Source organism: Mixophyes fleayi, chromosome 9 (genome assembly GCF_038048845.1).
Source record: "Mixophyes fleayi isolate aMixFle1 chromosome 9, aMixFle1.hap1, whole genome shotgun sequence".
NCBI lineage: Eukaryota > Metazoa > Chordata > Amphibia > Anura > Limnodynastidae > Mixophyes > Mixophyes fleayi.
In genome coordinates, this window is record NC_134410.1 from 100,749,085 (window position 1) to 100,766,946 (window position 17,862).

Sequence of the window (17,862 nt, forward strand, 5' to 3'; positions counted from 1 at the left end):
TGTGAAGGACGGAGTGGTTTTATTAGACAACAATGACCAATACAGAGAGTTTATGTATAGGAAGGATATTGCTGGAACGGTGCTGTGTGCAAAGAAAAAAAGATCAACAAAGTGAAACATTGAAGTAAATTGAGCTGATATTGATGCAATATGTGTTTATGAACAGTCTACATTAAAAAAGACAAATGTGTGTGTAGTGAATATATATATATATATATATATATATATATATATATATATATATATATATATATATGTATATATATATATATATATATATATATATATACACACACACACACACACATATACAAGTTAACCCGTGCATGATACTCATGCATTCTAGTCAAATCAAGCTACTTAAAGTGTTAAAAAGGTTCTTGTCATGCATTTGGGCCTAGCCCTGGCCTCCTCGGGGGAAGAGCGTTACTTCCCGACGCAAGCGCCCTTTTTTAACGTGGTTTTGTCCACATGTCACCACGTCATCATTTTCATTTTTCTCCATCACCTCATCCTTCATCTTCATCGCCACATCCTTCATCAAGCTACTTAAGGTGTTAAAAACTCCCCACTGTCACCCCCGGCAACCACCAACCACTCCCAACTGTCACTTCTCCTTCAAGAAATATATAGGTCAGTGTATAACTCTTTTTTTTCCACACACGCCACTAGGCTTTTATATAGTAGATATATATATATATATATATATATATATATATATATATATACACATATATACACACACATATATACATAGCGCAAAACATGGCTGTAATTACTTAAATAGCATATCTAAACTGTTGAAAAAGTAAACACATTCATTTTATTTTAGCATTGTAGCCATGTTCCAGGTATCCATTGCTACATAACCTGTGAAAACTTCAAAAAACTAATTTGTATACATAACACAAACATCATAAGTCCAAAACAAACAGTGCCAATCTCAAGAGGATGAAGGAAGACCAGGCCATAGAAAGGAGATAATCATTTAGAGCAAAAATAAGTAAACTTGAATACTTGAGAGTTTTGATCTAAAAAGTTGCAACCCTTCCCCCCCCCCCACCCACTTCACACTATAAGGTGTCAGACAAACAACTTTGTGACATGAGATACACTTACATTTTTCCAAACTTTGTGGTGTCATAAAAAACACACTTTACTTTGGTTGTAAATAGGCACACTTCATAACATTATGACACTATATATGCATTCTTTGCAAAGCACCTCAAAACAAATATCAATATTTTAAATATTTGTATTAAGCACAAGGTTGAAAGGTTTAAAAGGATGTAAACACCAAACAGTCAAATGTAAGTAAGGCTATCACAGGTCGAAGCTGATCAAAATTTGGAAGAATCCAAGTCAACAGCAACCTTTCCTATGTCAGGTGACTAAGTTGTCTATTGCATCTTGTGCCCTTATCCATGACGTGATTCTGATAGAACCGCACTTCAGGTACACACCTGGGAACCGTCAGGATCTGACCCTGACACTTGTCTTGATTGTTTTTAACAAAAACTACATTGTTGAATTTTCATACATAAACATATAAATATAAGGACTACCACATGTGTGTATACATACATATGCGCATTGTTAAAAGGGAATGAATTACATGTGATTTGGTATCAGTGGCTTAGCCCATTTGTAGCTGGCAAGAAGGTTTTTTTTGGGTATATACAGATATCTATCTATATATCTATCGATATGTATATATATATATATATATATATATTACCTGTGTGGAGTTTGTATGTTCTCCATGTGTTTGCGTGGGTTTCCTCCGGGTGCTCCGGTTTCCTCCCACACTCCAAAAACATACTGGTAGGTTGATTGGCTGCTATCAAAATTGAACCTAGTCTATCCCTCCCTGTCTGTCTCCATCTTTGTCTGTCTGTCTGTCTGGGTCTTTATGTGAGTGTGTCTATATTAGGGAATTTAGACTGTAAGCTCCAATGGGGCAGGGACTGATGTGAATAAGTTCTCTGTACAGCGCTGCGGAATTAGTGGCGCTATATAAATAAATGATGATGATGATGATGATGATATATATATATATATATATATAAAAATATAAAACACATCACTAGAAAAGCAAGCACTCACTTTGAGGATTTTTCTTAAGCCTGGGTGCAGGAACTCCAAAAACATGGATGTATGAAATAGTATAATTAGGAGGTACTCACTGGACTTTTCCAAATTATAAATTCTTTATTCCATAAAAGAAGAAGTCGATGTTTTGGCCTTCACACAGCCCTTTATCAAGACTAACACCATATCTATCTATATATCTATCTATCTTAGGGGGATGGCTTGCTGTCAGTACTGTGAGCTGGTTGGGTGATGATCAGATATCCACTTTAAGAATACATTATTTTAACAAAGCTCCACCCCTTTCCTTGACTACCAAATTAGTGTGGGTCCCTGCTCTGCAATGTCCAAAGATATTGAGAAAAGACTCCCCCTAAAAACATTATTCACAAGTCATCAGTGTCCGGACATTTTTGACATTATTGAGGTGGTCTTGAATGAAATGCCAACGCGATCCAATAAAACCTGCAAACCTCTTTGTGGATGGGCCCAAAATGACAGCGATTCTGACCAACATATTTTTTTAGATATCAAATATGGCGGAAAATGCAGTCAAAACAACGTCCACTATCTGCCAATGTGTGCAGTCATTGTATCACTGCACTGAACCCAATTGCAATGCACTGAGGAGTATGCTGGAGCTATATAAATAAATGTTAATACAATAAAATAAAATCCTTGCTTGCGAGTCTCAGTAATGATCTTTGAGGACCGGAGGTAGGAGAGATTTAACGCACATCTAGAAATTAAAGTTGTCTTCTGATTGGAAGGCCACTCACTGTACTTATCCAATGAAGAACTAGCCATAATTTCTAGCTGTGCATCTTATTCTCTGGCGCTCAGCGATCATTACAGAGGCTGGCAGGCAGCGGTCCCCACTTATTACAAGTATTGTGACCAAAATTTAGCAAATTATTTGCAGGAGTGTCAAGAGAAGACTCTCCACCAACATACTAGTGTAGAGGGAAAAAGTGGCAAGGTTATTTAAAAATAAATGAATAAAGAGATACACAAACGGAGACAGAGATTACCAGTCCTTTCTGAAAAACAATATTTTAAGCAGCATGGTAGACAATACAGATTGCTGCATAAACTCACCGCAGCTCCTTATTTGTGGAAATATACATGCTTTCAACTAATATAGAAGCACCCGTATTTTCAACATTACTCAGCGATGTGCTTACGGTGCTGACATGTTGTTAAGTGGAAGCGGTCTAAGCTAGAAGAGAGGTGCTCTGCTTTATATATGGCTCCTGGCTTTGCACAGCAGTCAATTAATAATACGGCCAAGCAAAACACCGTCTTATTTCACGGTAATTGTAAGTTCTGATCATACATTATTTTCCAATAGTTCTACATCTTAATTATTTACATATGTTGTACTAGACAATGATTTCTAATATTTGCATTCACAGAATCTAGCAGCTTTTGAACCTGCACTGGGTAGCAAAGAGTCGATAACACTGAACTGTTCTATAAATGTTGCAGGGCCTGATTTGGGGCACGTGCCCCTGGTGCCCAGGGCTAGCCACATCTATGGAAGCCTTGCTTTAGGTTTTCTGATTACTGGCAGATGTTGGTGGCTTTCATATTTGTAACAAACAATACCTGTTAATTAACCTGTGTGACTTTTTATTTGTCCTGTCACAAAGGGTTAAAAAGGTGACCTCTAGCCTTCCATAATTCCCAGTACTCTCCAGGCCTCTGAGCCTTTGCAATTGAACGGGCCTGAGACATGACATCAGGACTCAACTCATTGACAAAATCAATACCAAATAGGTGGATCAGAATCTCTTATTTGCCTTTTTTCCTTACAAGTTTAAATAAATAATTTAGTTTCACCTATTTTTAAAGTACAACATTGTCAATGAAGAACTCATATTGCAGATTATATAAAGGAATAGTTTCCAATTATTTTGAGAACTTGTATGTATCTGTAAACTGCTATGCAGGTACGTAATAAGCAATTAAATATAATCATAAGCCATGCAGCATTGAGATAAAAACTGTACGGTTTCAGTGTCCCATGCGCACGAGTCAGAAGCAGCATTAAATAGTACCATTAACTCTTTGTCAGCATAACTTTGCTTTCTGTAAAGCCACCCTCACTTAATGAACTACTACGGCTGCTTTTAAAAACATTCTTACACTCTCAAAGTCCACCTTATTAAAAGCTGAGAGATCTGGTTTAAAAGCTGTCTGCAAATCACTGGTAAATGTGATCAGATTTTACATGCACTACCAAGAGGTGAAAACAGCTTGTAAACTCCTCATATGGGATTAGCAGATGGACCGAGGTCACTAAGAGGAGCTGGTAACGGCACAGTCTGTTTACTGCTTTGTGATGCCAGTTAAAATCAGACGTCCCTTCTTGTTGCTTATGACTTAATCATGGAAAGTTTCAATTGACCGAAAAATATGATAATATTGTTTTTAAGTAAATAAAGCAACTCACAAAGTTTTTCCCTCAAACTATCAAACATGCCCTTCTTGCTATAGATCAATGCATTTCCTGGACATCAGGTGTTTGCACACTTGTAAATAAATATTGCTGATAAGTGCCTTACTTTCCTTTCTCATTGACATAAAAGAGCACAGCATCTAGAACTAGCAACACTCTAGTCACTGCGTGAAATACTGTGTTGGCAGCTTGGCCAGTGCTGGGTACAATATGCTACAAATTTAAAGTGGAGCTATGCATGCCTGGTGGTTATTGTAGGCCCAAGATTACCGATGAAGCTATGTTACAGCATACTTGCCAACTCTCCCGGAATATCCGGGAGACTCCCGAAATCTGGGTCAGTCTCCCGGGCTCCCGGGAGAGAGGGCAATTCTCCCGATTCCCGGGCGGCTGTAGAAAGTAAATGGAGGGGGCGGGGCTTATCAGCGCCACGGACGCGTCATTGTGGCCCCCAACCCTAGTTTTATTGGACGAAAAAGGTGGTGACAGCTTTGAGGGCGAGGCTAACGGCGCAATTCTTCGAGCCCCGCCCCCACACATCCACCTGACCCCCGGGACTTAACCTGCCAATGTGTTACAGGGTGGATGGAATGGGAGAGCAGAAAGTGTGTACTAGTATGCGTACTCCACTGTGCATATAGGCCCATTTAGTTTTTTTTATTCAAATGTTAGTGTCTGCAAAACACACACACACTTTGGCCTTTCAAAACATGGTGATGTGTAAATATTATCTCAGCGGCTCGTTCCAGACAAAAGATATTGTTATGTACTAATCTGTAGACATTTCTATTTTCTTCTCTTTCTTCAATGTTATTAGTAAATTAATATTGGTGCTACCAACCGGGCTGACATTATAGGATCCACATGGGAATAGTTTGAGAGTGTATCCATCATTAGGGGCTGTACATTTTCATTCAGTGGGAGTGAAAACTACTTTTACCTGTACCACTCACTTTTACTTAAATAACCTTATTATTTCATTGAACACCAGTGCCCCACCTCCCCATACTAAGTGTTGGAAATTCTGGTTTTTCAATGTACTCCAGTGGTTCTTCCGACACTTCGCTCACATTGGGTTCATTTTGACAATAAGCACAGGAGAATAAATACTACAGTTGTGGCTTGATAGGTAGCTAAGTTTTATAAACAAGAAGAACAGCCCTTTCTTCCGGTTTCTGAAAAATGCACATAAAATACAAGTGTAGCCAACATATCTTATCATTTTCACATCTATATAAATGTGAGTGTTAGCTCTCCACCAACCACCCTATAAATGAACTCAGAAAGATCCCCAGTAAATGAAGACAGAAGCAGATGAGGATTAGTTCTATGTATTATTATGGAATACAGTATGTACAGAACAATCTCTATGGAGATCTCTTGGTGTGGGTGGAATATCCTTCTACAATTTTTGTACAAAATAAGTAAATGAAAAGACTCCATTAGTTGTATTTAAAGCAGCTGGTATGTTTTTGTTACTGATAAACATGTGCAATAAAACAAACAAAATTAAGCTATAGAACCGGGCAACATTATTTTCTATATCCATATAAATGTTTCCAGTTAATTGCAGAACCTAAATTATTTAATACCGGCTTTACTGTACAGGTGAGTGCACAATGACCCCATTGCATGTCCAAAGGAAAAGGCTGATAAGGTCCTGAACTCACATCAAATGTCTGAATGCGAGAGAACACTAGTAGATCTGTTAGAAAAGCAAATGATATATATTTGGTTGACCCTAATGTTACTCTTACCTGGACTTTTTTCAGAGCAACCGGCTTCCTGTCCAGATGACAGCTTGCTCTGTACACTTCGCTGAATTGTCCCCGTCCTATCTTCTTATCTATTTTGAAGTCTGCCAATGCACACCGGTAAGGGTAGGAAGTCATGTGTCTCTGTACAAACAACATGAACAGGTTAAAGGATATCAGTCACAAGGGAAACATTGTTATATTTTAAGCAGACATATGACATTTCTTTATTTGTAACTGGTGAAAGGTGCTTGTCTTAAATTAGTATTTGTGGCAAAAAAACATCGTACTATACACTTAGTACAATCGTACACTAACACGTAACTGTCTGGGGTACAGTAACGGGGGCATGCAACCAATAAACCATGCTGCAGTCTTCTGTTCATCTACATTTCTCAGTCAGCTTAGCACAATGTACTAAAAACAGATGCTGCAATACATTGATCTTTTTATTATTACCATTTATTTATATAGCGCCACTGATTCTGCAGCGCTGTACAGAGAAGTCACTCACATCAGTCCCTGCCCCATTGGGGTTTACAGTCTAAATTCCCTAACACACAGACAGACAAAGAGACTAGGGTCAATTTGTTAGCAGCCAATTAACCTACTAGTATGTTTTTAGAGATCTTGATGTCAAATATTTACAGTGGTCAGACACACACTTTACCAGACCACAATCTGAACAACATAAAAAAGACCCAGGGTGACTCAAGAAAAGCTGATGCAAAATGAACATTCGAGCCCTACCCACAAAAAAAACAACATTTCCTTGTTTTGGAAGTTTTACAAAAATGTAGAAAGTAAACATAAAAAGTAAAAATAAGTCAAGGACATGATTTTTATATCATAAATATTTTACACAACAAACTAAATAAACAACCCTGGACCTATTATTGTATATGTCTATGAAATTATTCACAATATGGTGAATGAAGATATGCTTGGAATGTAAACCGATATTGTTTTCTATAGTGGGTACGTGTGGGGGGGTCGTAAAAATAAAAAGTTTTTAGATTGGAATCTTTGATGAACTTTATGTTGAGCAAGTTTTAGGAAATCTGTATGGAGCAGATTATAAAAGGTTGACATTAAAGAAAACGGAAAGGTTCTAAAGGAAATACAGTCAACATTGTGTATAAAATAAAGGCCTCTGTTATAAAACTTTAGGTAAAATATGTGTTAACTTGATTTGGAAGGTGGGGGTTTGGGTTATGATTCAGCATATTTTGTATATGTATTAATTTCCAAGCAATCCACATATCCTGGAAATGGAACGGTGTTTTAGAATAATTGTCCTGGTCCATACGTTTATTTGTTTTAAGGGAATGGGGGCAACCCCTGAGCTAATAATAATGCAATTTGAATATCAAAATACAGTTGGAATTGCCCATTCTTCAAAATGCCCATTCTTCAAAATGTCACAATTTAGAAGAGAAGACATATAGACCAGCCTAATTCTTCTAGAAAAATAATCCACTGAAGTAGTCACAAACCGGCAAATTACTTATAGTTTGTGAAAGACCACTTACAGTTTGACCTCTAATATATCTATATGTATATATGTATATGTATATATCTCTCTCTCTCTCTCTAATTATATATATATATATATTGTCGAAGTCGAATAATTGGATGAAGTAAACAAAATTGATTAATATTGTTTTACCGTGCGATTGCATCATAACGCGCCACATGCTATCACAGGTTCATAACACACATTTACATTTGCACTTACACTTGTAAATAATACACATTTATTTAAGGTTCCAATCCATACTTATTTATTAGTAAAATGTATTAGATTGTTTATGCATAGATAATACTATAGTAAAGGTATTTATGGTTCAGATGTTTTAAAAGGTAAAGAGTTTGGTCTCATATTAAAGCATATTTCACCAGCATTAACCCGGTTTGGACAGAGTAGCGATTGCATCTAGCGGTCGCAAGATATAAGCAATATAAGATTAATACTCAACAGTACTTTGTGTGTGGGTCTGTTTTAACTGGTTATTCAGAGGGAAAATGTAGACAACAGTTGGGGGAAGTTGCCCCTCACCCTTTGAAAGGATCAAATGAACTGACCTATGACCAGCAGGGAACTGGAATATCATTAACCCTGGACCAATGAAGACCTCACTTAGTGTTATCTGTATACATAGTGACATCATCAGTGTTTTGTTCTATACTGAAACTGCATATAAGCATGCTGCTCCCCCCAGCTAGCTCTCTTAGCCAGACTACAGACAACATGACGATATCTCATCATGGGCCTGGGTGAAGCACTACTTAACATTTAATGTATTCGGTTTATGTTTATACTTTCCTGTTTGATTATAATATCGTGTACTGCTTGATAGTAACATCTTTTATGCATTATGATGGCTTGCTGTAAATCCTGCTATATTTTGCAATTAAATATCTTTGTGTATTGGAACCACAACAATCGCATTGGACAATGATTATTTGTAAACAATAAAATGACTTTAATAATTTGGGGGCTCAAAAAGGCGCTATATTGCTCAAGGATTCGCAAAACTGACGGATTTCGGTTTACCAACAAAGGGTGGGACATCAAATATGGGTGAGAACGCAAATTTTTTTATGCCTTTATATCATCTAGTGTTGCTAAACCGAATATCCGCTTTGTGCAACTTATGGGGTGCTAGTGAGAACTTAGGGACAAGAAAGAAAAACGGTTTCTTTTTCATGTCATTTTGCAATTTAAACATGGTTTGTTTGCTTAGCATACGCATATGTGTTCCTGTGTTGCCACATGTTTAAGCAGTTGCGTTGATAGATAGTCCTGTTGTATATTATAGTGAAATTAATTAAAACCTCTGAGAAGTTATTACAACCATTTGGGAAAGTATATTTTCTGCGCCGAAAGCAAGGGTGTATGTGTATGTGAATTGTGCGATTGTAAAGGATAAGTAAATTTGAGGATCCAGGTTACTGTTGAAAGAAACTTGCAATTGTTTTATGCTGTGAAGTGTTGATATTTCCATCAGTCCAGTAGAAAGTACCTGTGTTAAGGACCTCGCTGCGTAAGCTGGCAGTCACGTGTATTGCTTAGTGGTACGAGGTGGAGAAGAAGTGAGTGGATGAAGCTTGTGTAATTCTTCCATGGCAACCACAAATCTAACACAGGAGTTTTGCACTGCGAAGTGTTGGAAAATTCGGTTTCCACATGGGTGCTAGACAAGCGTTAGAGATGGTCAATAAGTAGGCACGATAGGGTCTGTGTTTGTGAGTAGAGAAGTGTAAGGTAAGTATACAGTAGGGTTATGTATGTATTGTATACAGTAAAGGTAAGTATACAATGGTATACGGTGATCAGTGGGTCAAGATGACTGATGAATGTGTGATATATTTTCCCATGGTTTGTAATACTTACCAAGAGGTACGTAATACTTATCAAGAGGTACTGAATAAGGTTAGTGATCAAAAAAAATATTTGTGAAAATTGAGAATTAAGCTGACTGTTTAAAACTGTGGCAATAGTAAAGGGAGCAGGTAGCAGGATAGCGTGCGTAGCGGGAAATGGCATTTCTGAGCGTAGAGAAGTGTGGGTAAAGCAGGAAAATATAAAACCCTTAGCTACTTCCGTGACTATGTCAGTGTAGTGTGTGTACCCCTAATTCTGTCCGTTGTCAACAATGTCTTGGTCTCGTGGGTGAGACAATAACTCGAGTAATGGATGTTTGGGACAGTGTCTATATATTTTGTATCTCTTTATAAGAAAAGAATGAGATACTGACTTTTAGAAATGTAAAGAACGGGAAATAAGACAAAGAAGAATAATAATACTGAAGTGACTTGCAGAACACGCCGGGCAATCAGGCCATATACTCGTTCCCCGATCTGTCAATTTCACTGCTCCTCTCCCTATTGGTTGGAGTTTAGGCTCCAAAGTTTAAAAGGCACCTCCTCCCTGTCCTCAGTGCCTGTTCTTCATGTCATCTTCCATGCAGTCCTGTACTCCTCCTCATCTGACGAGCTGACACTCTACACGCTGCAACGCATCTTCTTTGTTCCTGTGTAAACTGCTGACCGCTGAACTTTATACCTGCCACCATTCCAGTGGTAATCAGTCATCCACAGTGCTGACACTCCTCTGTTCCTGTGTACCCTGCTGGCTACACGCTACAGCGCATCTCCTCTGTTCCGAAGTCACTTGCTGACTGCTGAACTCCATACCTGCCGCCATTGCAGTGGTAATAAGTCGTCCGCAGAGATGACACACTCCTCTGGTTTGCTGACTCTCTTGGCTTGTTTCCCTAATATCCCACCTAGTTGCTTCCAGTAAGGCCCCGACCTGCAAGGAGGTGCAGCCTAGTCCAAACCGCCTTGCGGCTGGTCCCTGGTGAACACCTCCTCCTTGTTAGACTATGCGCCTTACTGGGAGTTGTATTTAGACTCCGGCTGGGTCCTGTTCATTTACCATTCCTGCTGCAGATTTGTGTCAGAGGCTCGTGACACTGAAGCAGCACCTGGTCTCACTCAGCTGGGTAAAGAAGGTATGTGCAAGCTGGTAAGAGCATATTGGTGTGCATCAGACGTTTCTTCTCAGGCTAGTAGGAAGGCAATGTCCTGTCTTACTTGATTGAGAGAAAATGTCAGGAAGACAATACCAATAGAGCCATCCCATACCCCTCCTACAGGTGGACTTTCTTCAGGTAAAACAAATCAACTTCATACAATTGCCACCCTGCAGGATTCTCAAGTATGTACTGGTGTACTGATGTACTGATGAAATATATCTGAGTAAAGGTTTATTGAAATGTTTCTAATATTGCGGTGTCATATTCAAGATTTTTGTTAGTAGATAAGGTATCCCTAGAGTTATATAGAAAGTGATAGGGGTATTCATTTACTGGTAATAGCTTTTAGATAATGGGTATAATGTATGAGCAGTGATAGTAAGTTACATACTCTTGATCAGCCACAAACCAGTGGGAATATAGTGTAAACGGTACTAGCTAGAACGAATTGAATAGAATGATGGTTGAAACTAGATTGGAGTGTCTGGTAGCTTTGGCCACTAGTCCTCCCCACTATCAAAATCACTCCTAAACTGCCTCTTAACATGTTACCCTTTAAAATACTTTTGACTTTTCCTGTGATGAGTTTATAATGGAGAGATTGTTCAAGATCCTGAAAAGAAAAGCAAATAGTGAGACAGCAACAAAGGACATTCAAAACACTCGTGATACGTTACATTGACTGTTATGATGTTGGACTAGGAGAGTATGTTGTGGACTGTAATTTCCTACGCTCAAGTTGTTTGACAGACAGGTACCAAGTGTGGACGACCAGCATCATATCCCTAGGAGTAGCAGAGAGACACTTGTACCCATTCCATCCACTGCAGAGGAGTAAACATCCGGAGAAGGTTCCAATTACACTCGTGAATCTGTTCCGGGATATCCAAGATCGCAGTTAACACCACCACACCACCTGAGCCAAGGACTTTGCAAATACTGTTATCCAGCATGGAACAGCAGTTTTTCCTGTTTTTCCCTGTCCAGTGTTTCTCTCATCTCATTCTCTTTTCAGGATAGTCAATTCTTTCAATTGTGAACAGGTGACAGAGGCTGGTTCAGGTAGTGATATTGAGGAGGTGGGGATGAAGGAGAAGTTGTTAGCGTAATCGGTGCAGCCAATTTCTCTATTCAATTCAGGGGTACAGGAAACATTTACTAACCTTGGAGCTCAGAGACAGTTCTAGGGGCTATTGTCTGAGGAGTATTGTGTCAGTAAGTACTTTGACCTCATAGTTGAAGAGAGGTGCATCCAGTGATGCCAGTCCAGTAATAATTCAGACTTTAGTGGGCATCCTTGAGAATGATTATCATTCTTGGGTGGGTAAGGTTTTAAACCAAACTGAGTGCTGGATGTGCTCTCACGTGCCTCAGAGATTATATCAAGTAGGACTAGTTCTCTTTCCACTAAATATTTCTGAGGTACCTGAAATATGGGGTGGGAGGCCAGTAGGGGAAACATAATACAGCTAGGTCCCCTTAGTTTGAAGTCTCCCAATATTCGGCAGGCTGATCACCGTTTCACATACTAAGAAACTTGAGAATTGGGAGACTGGGAAGAACGAACAGACAATAGCCCGCCCCACAAGTGTTGATGAAAAACCCGTTGATATTATTAGAGTGTATTTACTAACACAGGTTGAAGGAGATCTTAAAGGACATTGTTGATAGACATAGGATGAGGTTATTGGTGAACATGTGTTATATAAATGTCATCTAAGCTAAAAGACATGCTTCGGACAGATGAACATGTTATGCATGAAGAACTGTAGTAGAATATTCTATATTGTTTATACATATTCTATCGTACCTTGTACAGTTCTAGATAAGGTATTACGTATGTGGGTGAAGGGTTTTTTATGATTGTGTCTCATGGTTTTATGAGTTATGGTAACCTGATTGATATCCACAGACAGTGTGGTCATACGTAAAGGGGGACATTCATTACAGAACAATGAAACGTACTACCGAGATCCTGAAATAATTTTTTTTTAGAGTGAGAGTGTTTGGTGTACTCTCAAACGGTGGAGCTGTCGAAGTCAAATAATTGTATGAAGTAAACCAAATTGATTAATATTGTTTTACTGTGCGATTGCATCAAAATGCATCTCAATTATTTTCAGAACATTACAGGACTAAAACACAATGGCTTAGGTTAAGTTGACATGAGTTACAACTAGTCTTGTCTATTTTGAGCCTACCTCTATTCCATTTCTATCTTGACTCTTTCTTTACAATTCCACCTACTTTTGAGTTCTAACGTCTGCTTAATTGTCCCCACTCCAACCCCTTTATTTTCTATTTTACCTATACTACTATAGCTTACTCGCACAGCACTGAACGCCGATATGGCTTTCTGCAACCCTCGCCATCTCTCCTGTCGTACCACATCAAAATTCCAGCTCCCCTACAAACAAACTGACCCCGGCTCGCCATCACCAGAGAAATGCATTTAATGGACATCAAGGCACCACACACAGCGCTACATGGTCACAAACAGCCACGTATCACTTTTTTCTAGTTTGACACACTAGAGGACACAGTGTTGTTAACACCACATACAATACCCTCCTGCACTAACCAAGTGAGAAATCGAAGATATGGATTGAAGAGCAAAGGGCAATTGGAATTCCTGTGTCCACAAAGATGGTTCAGCATGAGGCAAGAAGAATTGCTGATAGAAATTAAGTTACTGACTTCAAAAGGAGGACACAATTGGTGCTTCAGGTTCATGAAACGGAATGGACTAAGCATGCGTACATGCACCAGACTTGCCCAAAAGATGCCTGAAAGCTATGAGCAGAAAGTCCTTGAATTTCATCGTTTTGTCACTCAACGTCGGAAGACACATCGGTTTGAGTTGGGACAGATTGCAAATATGGACGAAGTCCCCCTTCAATTTGATGTCCCGAGTAACAGAACTGTTGATAAAAAAGGGGTGAAAACTGTAATTGTGAAGACAAGTGAAAAGAGGCATTATACAGTTGTTCTAGCTTGTTGTGCCGACGGAACCAGGCTGCCTCCTATGCTGATTTTCAAACGCAAAACAATGCCAAAAGAAGTCATTCCTCGAGGAGTGATTGTCCACGTTCATGACAAGGGTTGGATGGATTAGGATGGGATGAAGATCTGGTTTGAGAAAGTTTGGAGCAGGAGACCAGGTGTACTCTTACGCAAACATGCCCTATTGGTGCTGGATCAGTTCAGGGCACACATAACACCGAACACAAAGAAGATTGCTGCTGAGCAAGAAAAAAAACTTGCCGTCATACCTGGAGGCTTGACATCCCAGCTCCAACCACTTGATGTCAGCATTAACAAACCCTTCAAAGATACCATGAGGGAGGAATGGAACCAATGGATGAAGTCTTCTGGGGACAATTTGACACCAGGAAGAGTGAAAAAGCCAACTATATGAGAAGTTGTACCTGGGTGAAAAGATCCTGGGATAATATCAATATTGAGATCATTGTCAAGTCATTTAAGAAGTGTGGCATTTCAAATGCCTTCAGATGGAACTGAGGATGAGGCAATATATGAAGACAGCGATTTGTCATCAAACACAGATGAGGACAAGATAATGGATGAGAGTTCTGACAGTGATGAGTAGTTTTATGATAAATAAAACTTGAGTTCAATAACTTTATGTAATACATTTTTTTTCCATTTTGGGCCCCAAAATTAAGGTGCGTCTTATACATGGGTGCGTCTTATACATGGGGAAATACGGTACTTAGATTTGGTGCATTGGGAACAGTTCTAAATTAGGGATTAGCCTGCAGGGGAATCTCCAACTCTCTTTGCTTATATTAGCCCTCGTTAAGAGACTATAACATGCACGGAAACTGAAACTGAAAATAATGCCGAAGCAGTCAGCCAGTGATCAAATAATACCTTGTGTCCCAGCATTTCTACAAACATAGCATCCTTTGGGTGGGCTGTTCTAGCAATACTGTCTGACATAATCCTCTCTAAAATGTGAATATTCTTGATTCCTTCAGAAAGAAGTGTACTATAAATCAATATTGGGAGAACCCACATGTGCGCTGCTATTTCTGAGCGCTGGAGGAGTGAAGCTCTCAAGAGAAGATAAAAATGGTTGCTAACAAGGAAGTGCACTGAAAGTAGCACATGATTGGTCCGCTGTGGCAATTGTCCAATCAGATACCACTCTCCATTTTACCCAGTGACTCCACCTCTCCAACATTTGCAGGGCTCAGAAAACAGACAAATGCTTTCACTCCATTGTGATTGTGAGCTAAGGGACAGGGTCTGAGGAAGGCTTCTTTAGGGGGAGTTGAAGTTCTTTAAGCTGTGGGTCAGGAATCCATCAAATAAAGAAAATAAATTACTAATAATTTAGTGGCTTACTTTAATTTAAAAAATGCAGCACAGAATAACCTCTACACTAGGATCTCCGAAACACAGTAATGTAATTATCATCATGTGATCCATCCTGACTCTTGACTAAAGATGTGTTGAAAAGCAAATGAGTGATGAAAACATAAACAACTATTTCAAGTAAAAATAAAGAAAATACAGAATTTAAAATCATATAAAATTTAAACTAAATGTATGCATAGGTCAATAATAAATGCACGGTTATATAAGCCATAGATAGAATACATATTACACATCACTGGAATGACCTCCCTCGCTCCATCCGCCTCTCTCCCACTCTGTGCTCCTTCAAACGTGCACTCAAAACTCACCTCTTTCTCAAAGCCTACCACCCATCCACTTAACCCCCATTTCCTCCGCTCATTCTCCCCTCTCTCCCATTGCCTCAACCGGCTCCTCTTGTGCCTGGTCTGTCAACCCTCCCTTAGGATGTAAGCTCGAATGAGCAGGGCCCTCTTCCCTCCTGTCTCCTCACCTGTTCTTCTGCTCCATGCTTATTGCAGCAGCCTGCCTGGAGTTTCTGAAGTATTGGTATTTTTGTTTCTTGTTCTGTAGTTTCACCCTGTATAGTCTACTGTTTGTACTGTGTACGGCGCTGCGGAAATCTTGTGGCGCCTAACAAATAAATGATAATAATAATATGCCTTTCATAATGAGATTTGCTCTGGGAATGGCTTAAACATTTTCTGCTAGAGATGGCCAGGTTCTCTGAGTTTCATTAACACTTCATCACATAAGCCTGCATTGCATTTCAGGTCCCATAAGTAGAGTGAAAGGGTTAAATAGCTATTAAAATCTAGAGTAATCTTTGGAAGTGGCACACACAATTATAAATATGGATAATTAGCAGCTCCAGCCAAGAATAAAATGTCACAATGTCACACAGATCTGTCACAGTCCACTAATGAATGTAGTTACATATCTCCAGGCTTTTCCTCCTCTTCACAGGCCTGTTGCAAGTGACCAACCAGGGCAGCCGCAGTGGGGATACAGATCACTCACTGCCGAGAAAGACTTCACACTACTTGATACTAGCCCATTTGGCACTACCACCCTGCGCCACTACTAATAACCAGACTGTATGCCCTGGTCTCCACTGAGAAATTAACACTTGCTTTCTTATTCTATTTTTATCATGCACATTAGAGTACAGATCAGTAGGAGCAAGTGAATATGCAGAATATTTTCTGAATTTAAAATACAATGTAATAAATCTAAATTAGTTTTAGAATGCAATCAATCATCGGTGGACTATAAAACACAATGAGCCCTTTTTAGCCATTCCCTGCAATAAAGGTAAAAATCAATAAATAAAAATCCTAAATAGATTGAGAAGAACTCACAAGCGCCACTAGTGGATTAGTCACCTACACTAATGCCATGAACTCAGCCACAACCCCACTATAACAAAACAATGGCATTCTGTTACATATTAGTGACTGAAATGAAACAAATCGATTTGTAGACTGCTGATAGAAGTCAATTTAAGTGCATTTTAAAGAGTCCGGTCCAATTTCTCACCCTACATCTCCACCCTCCTCTCTATTCATGCTCCTTCCCGCCCTCTCCGATCAGCCAATGACCGTCGCCTCTCTTCTCCCCTGATCACCTCCTCCCATGCGTGTATCCAAGACTTCGCCCGCGCTGCCCCCCTCCACTGGAACAAGCTCCCTCCCTCTATCAGAACCTGCCCTAATCTGTCCAGTTTCAAACGGGCTCTAAAAACCCACCTTTTTCTTAAAGCCTTCCAGTCTCCCACTTAACTCCCTACCAGATATTCTGCCTCTTCCCCTTCACTCCCCTTCCCTTATCCTCCTTCTCTCCCTCCCTCGTGTCTCTCTGTCTGTCTACCCCACCCCTTAGATTGTACGCTCCTTTGAGCAGGGTCATCTCTCCTCCTGTCTTCACCACTTTTAACTCTGCTCTCCAGCTACCTTGCCCTCCTCCTCCCCGTTCCCTCTTGCTCCCTCCTCTCCACTCTGGGGGTTTCCCTGCCTTCCGTGCCCTCTAGGGCTCCGCCGTATGCGGGACCTTCCCCTCTCCCCTCCCCCGCCCCTCTAGCTGTGCTTTGAGCTGACGGAGTTACTGTGCGTTTTGTTTACTGTATCGTGCTGTCTCACCTTTGTATTGTAACTTTGTTTGTCCCTGTACGGCGCTACGGATACCTAGTGGCGCCCTATAAATAAAAATTAATAATAATAATAATAATTTGGAGACCCGTTCCGAAATTCATATGGGGAAAACAAATTAGAACCATCAGTAAAATATGCAGTAGCTAAAGGAAACACATGCAGAACTAGCAGAGGCTGCTGAACTTGATACAATGAAATGGTTAAAACTGCGCAGCTTGATTCCATTACTATCCACATGTATCTGCTACATTAATAACAGAGAAAACCCGTTGTGCTGCACAGTTCTTGTGATGCTTGATCACTAGGGGGCTGTCTAAGATATCTTGTATTTTACCAGAGGAATTTGACACACAGGAGAAACATTCTAGTCCTTTAGCTTTGTGTTTACGACAGAAAATACAGTAGTTAGAAAATGACGATTATTAGCCAACAAACATACAGTGAAGATCTAATACTGAGCACTTTGCTATGGATGATTG

At 39.6% G+C, this 17,862-nt stretch overlaps 1 protein-coding gene across 5 annotated transcripts in view; it reads right to left on the bottom strand.

The window, feature by feature from the left end:
* Window positions 1-17,862, bottom strand: part of NEK6 (NIMA related kinase 6) — a 123,446-nt gene that overhangs the window by 30,338 nt on the left and 75,246 nt on the right. For 4 of the 5 annotated variants that reach the window (XM_075184718.1, XM_075184719.1, XM_075184720.1 and 1 more), the window contains one exon: window positions 6,310-6,450. In XM_075184718.1, coding sequence (XP_075040819.1) covers window positions 6,310-6,450 — 141 coding nt within the window. Of the gene's footprint in view, window positions 1-6,309; window positions 6,451-17,371; window positions 17,428-17,862 lie in introns of all 5 variants that reach the window. The other variant, XM_075184723.1, reaches the window with a different exon arrangement.